This window comes from Myotis brandtii, unplaced genomic scaffold (assembly GCF_000412655.1).
Source record: "Myotis brandtii unplaced genomic scaffold, ASM41265v1 scaffold699, whole genome shotgun sequence".
NCBI lineage: Eukaryota > Metazoa > Chordata > Mammalia > Chiroptera > Vespertilionidae > Myotis > Myotis brandtii.
Window position 1 is genome coordinate 252,812 of NW_005370733.1, and position 4,928 is coordinate 257,739.

General features: G+C 60.6%; 1 protein-coding gene across 1 annotated transcript in view; it reads right to left on the bottom strand.

Moving 5' to 3' along the window:
- The window catches only part of BARHL1 (BarH-like homeobox 1), a gene marked incomplete at its 3' end in the record, with an annotated part of 7,370 nt that overhangs the window by 1,833 nt on the left and 609 nt on the right, over nucleotides 1–4,928 (bottom strand). Inside the window, exons 2-3 of the mRNA XM_014529877.1 lie at nucleotides 4,676–4,924; nucleotides 490–712 (exon numbers count right to left, since the gene is read on the bottom strand). Of these exons, the coding sequence (XP_014385363.1) occupies nucleotides 490–712; nucleotides 4,676–4,924 (472 nt within the window). The remainder of the gene's footprint in view (nucleotides 1–489; nucleotides 713–4,675; nucleotides 4,925–4,928) is intronic.

Sequence of the window (4,928 nt, forward strand, 5' to 3'; positions counted from 1 at the left end):
CCTACCTCCCCACCATCCCCACCCCCATCCCACCCCCAGGGGTCTGCCTACTTGTCCTCCCCGAAAAATATTCTGGACACAGGCCACCCCCCCCCACTCTGGCCTGGGGCTCCCACTGGGAGGACTCAGTGGCCCTAAGACTGGAGCTCAGGCTGGTCCAGGTGGGGAGGTGGGACCTGGCTGGGATCGGCAGGCCCTGGACCTCCTGTGGCCCGTGGTCTGTCTGTCCACCGCCCCCCCCCGCCCCCCAGCGGATGCCTGGGCGCTGGAGGCCGAGTTCATGCCTGTCTCTGTGACTCGTGTGGACTCTGGGCAAGGCCTTCGCTCCTGGGGTCCCAGGTTCCCACGTTTACAGAATGGGGAAAGCCCAGGGCCCTCAGCGGTCAGGCCTTGGACAGGCTCCCTGGAGGGGCGGATAGGAAAGGCGAGGGGGCCCCTTCCGTCCTCCTTCCCCTCCCCCTCGCCCCACACCCCACAGCGGGGCCTCACCTGCGGTTCTGGTACCAGGTCTTGACCTGCGTGTCGGTGAGGTTGAGCGAGGCGGCGAGCTCCATGCGGTCCTGCACGCTCAGGTACTTCTGCCGCTCGAAGCTGCGCTCCAGCTGCGCCAGCTGATGGTCGGTGAAGGCGGTGCGCGCCTTGCGCGGCTTTTTCAGGCGCACCGGGGGGCTGTCCCGAGAGCTGGAGATCTCCCGGTCGCCCTCCTCCTTCACTGCGGAGACAGGGGCGCATCAGGGCCCAGCCTTGCCCTCCCGCCCCTGCTTCTGCCGGTCGGGTAACCGCGGCTCCGGGACAGTAGCGGCCCCGGCTGCGGCAAAGCCACTGGGAACCTGGACCCCGGCCCGGATGGAGGACTGACCCAAAGCCGAGAGAACTCAACCCACTTTCCCTGCACTCCCCAGAGGGATAAACCCAGCGACTGGCTGGACGCTGGGGGAGGGGACCCAGGGGTACGCGCCCACCCGTGGGCTGCGCGAGTCTGGGCTCCGCATCTGCGCCCGGATTCTCTGGCTGCAAATGGGCCGGAAATGGAGGGAGCTGATGGCTGGAGTCTGGGGAGGAAAACCCGCTTGGAGGGACAAAAAGCTGTGCACCCCAGAGCGAATCGTGGTCTGGAAGATAAATTGTACCCACATCTCGCCTGGCCCCTCTGTGGATTCGAATCTATATGCTGGTCCTGCCGGTTCTTAAACCGCAACAGTGCCCAGTGCCCAGTGCTGAGCTCCAGGGTGAGTTGCAGCGCGATCTGGAGCGAGAGGCACTTGGAAAAGTAAGCGACGGGTTTGTGCCGTGGTCTGTTCCCTTGTCAAGGCTTTGCCCACTGTGGCTCCCAACCAGCTCCGCATTGCGGGGGTGTTTCCGCCCCTCGGAGGGGACACCCCAGCAGAGTCCCCACGCCTGAGGCCCCAGGACCGGCCCGGCAAGATGGTTTATTTTTCCCAAACAACACTTTCGACTTCCGATGGGGGTTGACCGCACTGAAGCGCACACTGCCTCAAACAAACTCGTTGGTCTCCCTCCTTCTCCCCCTAAAGCGAGGGTATAACCCAGTGGTCGGCAAACTGTGGCTCGCGAGCCACATGCAGCTCTTTGGCCCCTTGAGTGTGGCTCTTCCTAAGCCTTCGGAGTACCCCAATTAAGTTAATAATAATGTACCTACCTATATAGTTTAAGTTTAAAAAATTTGGCTCTCAAAAGAAATTCCAATCGTTGTACTGTTGATATTTGGCTCTGTTGACTAATGAGTTTGCCGACCACTGGTATAACCTAAGAGACCACGTCCCCCAAATTGGGGCCCGGCTGGGGCTTCCCCCACTCTTATTCTCTCTGCGCTTTCCTTTATGGTGAATTTCATTGTGCCTGGCGTTAGCAGTGACAAGGTTCAGCTGAATGCGAGTTGATTCCTCTCTGTAGGAAACAATAATCCGGTTAATTGAGCCACTAGGGAGTGAGACATTTCAACCGGAAAGGCCTTGCTTTGCAGCCGGGAGGGTGCGGGCGCCGTGTGCACCGAGGCGGCTGGCAGGGAGAGCGCCTCTGGGGAGAAAACGCCTCCTCCCGGCCCAACCGGGCCGTCCCTGCCCTCCTCGCTCGGCCCGTGCAGGGCCCAGCCGCCTCCTCGGGGTGTTGGGATGGAGTTGGGAGCTGATTTTGGTCCGTGCTCGCAGGTAAAGTTTAATAAAGTGCAAGGAAACAATGATCCGAACCTCCAACTTGATACCGTGGAAACCTTGCTTTTTGACCTAATTGCCTGCCTGACTGTTTGTGAAAAACCCCACTTCTGGGGGCTGAGGGCTGAGCTGGGGGTGGAGGGTTGAGCTGCATTGTCGGGAAGATCCGGCTTTTCTCTAATCCCTCCCGGCAGAGGCGGGAGCCTTTGGAGGGAGCCTCGGTGCGGCCCCAGAACCAGCTCGCCCCTGGGGTCTCTGACCCCAGCCTGGAGGCCACACCTCAACGCCCCTGAGTTTGAGACACCCCCCTGGGGGGTTTGGAGCAGAGTGCCCGCTCGCGCTCGGCTTCTTGGCAGACAGACGGACAGACGGACAGACGTTGGCTCCAGCAGCTAGAGTCGCGGCAGACCTTCCATGAAAGCCTGGTTGTAGCTCCTTTCAAACAACACTTTCGACTTTCGTTATCTTAGGAGCCTTTGAAGCAGCAACTCGGGTGGACTGACCGCCCCTCCAGGGCCTCCGTGGAGAAAATGACGCCGCACGGGAGGTGGGTCGGAGGGGGCCCGCCGGGCTGGCTCCTGTGTCTGTCTTCCCGCCAGCCTTCCTAAGGCGGCCTGAAAAAGTAGCCTCCGCCACTCTCGGGCTCAGCTTGGCGGCGGGTGTCCCCACGCCCTTTGACCCCGGGCTTTGTAGGCGCAAAGGCCCACCGCCTCGGGTAGGGCGGGAAGACCTTCCACCCTCCTCCTCTCCAGCTTATTTGAGTGATGCCTGGACAGCCCGCCCTCCCCGCTCCCCGCTCCCCGGTGAGATATCTTCTCCGACAGGAGGAGGACATTGATATTCCCATGATCTTAAACGAAACCTCTCCTTGAAATCCCAAATTAAAGGAGACAAGAGCCAGGTTCTCCCAGCCCGGCACCACCGTTGGCAGCAGGCGACGTTGTGGATTCTTGCCCCTCATTCTACCCACAGAGCTGGGTGCTGTTGAGAATTACGAACCACAAAACCTTGTTATAAACAGATGTTTTGTCGCTTCTCTGCCTTCCCCTGCACCTGTCTTTCTCCGGGGCAGGTTTCCTTTGCCTCGGGAAACAGCCCCTGGGGTGAAGCAGGGTTTCTGGGCCCCGAGCCTCCAGACTCCCCGTGGGTGCTCACGATCCGCCTGCCCGTTTCCTCTGCACGGCTGGGCTGCAGGTGGCCGGGCGGTGCGTGGGGAAGCCGAGGATAGCGAGATGGGGCACGGGGCCCCACACGGGTGTGGGTTTGAGGTCAGGGCATGTCCACAAACGAATTCTTGGCTGGAAGGAGAGTGTTGTGAGCCGTTCCGCATTTTTGTGAAGACTGCGTACAAATAGGGGCTGGGAGGTGCAGGGCCCGCGATGACAGAGCAGATGCCCTCGTAGGGAAGTTCTGTCTGATGAAAAGCGTTCGGGAATGAATTCTGAGCTGACGGAGCTCAGAAGGGCCTCAGCCAGCCCCGGGTTTCTGCTGTAGGGGACACGGGCTCCGTCCCCGAAGCCCTGACGCTCCTTCCCCGCCTGCCTCCCCACTTCTTGCGGGGAAAGAACTCTGCACCACTGGCCTCGTCAAAGGGCTGAGTCCAGGCAGTGGCCCCGGGCGGCGAGAATAAAATTAGGGCACTCCTTTTTTGCTTCCCTTTCTTCTTCCTTCTTTTTTCCCTCCCTTCCCCAGTCCTCTTAATCTTGATCTCAGCTCCCTGGTTAAGACGGGATGAAAGGGAACAACAACGAAAGGTTCACAGAGGTGAGAGGCAAGTGAAGGGCCGGTGACCCCCCAGGGAAGGGGACGGGGAGCTGGTCACTCGGGAAGCCCTGGGTCCCACACAACCGGAAATTGCTCAATTCTCTTAAAAATCAAATTCAGCGAGAACGGCTGGGTGGGTGCAGCAGGGTTCCCCCCTGGACCAGACCTCCGAGCCTGCTCCCAGCCAGCCTCGCAGCCCCGCCTGCCTGCTGCTGCTGCTTTGAAGTGAGCATTCCTTTTGCATAATTCGTGGGGCCCAGAGTACGCTGGGCCCAAGGGGAGGCAAAGCCCGGTTTCTCTCCCCCTCGGAAATCCAGATGAAAGGGTGGAGAATTCTGACTGTTCTCGGCTTCCGCTAGGTTTTCGCTCCTATAAGGAGGGCGTTCCAGCTGAGCCCTAGGGGTCTGGTTGTTTTTGCGGTCTTTTCTCAGTTAGCCTCTGGCCAGATGGGCGCCTGCTCCTGCCCCCCAGGCCCCCTGGAAGGGCAGACCCAGCGGAAGTTTGGAAAGTTTGCTCTGTGCATTTTGGGGGGTCTCTCCTGGGGCGCATAGTATCCCTCTCCCCGCTGTCTCCACTCGACTCTTTGTTGCTCAAAGGCATAGCCACGGGCAGGCGGGAAGGTTCGGGCCCTGGGGGAGCTCCGAGCGGCTTCTGCGTGTCCCCTCCTGTGTGCACGCAAGTTTCACTGCCGGCTTTTAGAAGCACAGCACCCCCCACGCTTCCACCTCCCGCTTTCTTACCTTTATACTCAGAGTCTGACGAGGCGTTGCTGCCACTTTTGTCCAGCTTGTCTCTAAAGTCCTCGCCAGCCTTGGGTTCGAGGCGGCCCCCGGGCTCAGGGGCGGCGGGCGGCCCACTGCTAGAATAGGGCGCACAGGCGGCCAGTGGTTTGCAGTCGGCAAGGATGTCCCTGATCAAAAAGGAGGAGGTCACTGTACGCGACTGGGCTGGGGCCGAGAGCTGCCCGGCCTGCAGGTGGGAGTCCAAACCTGG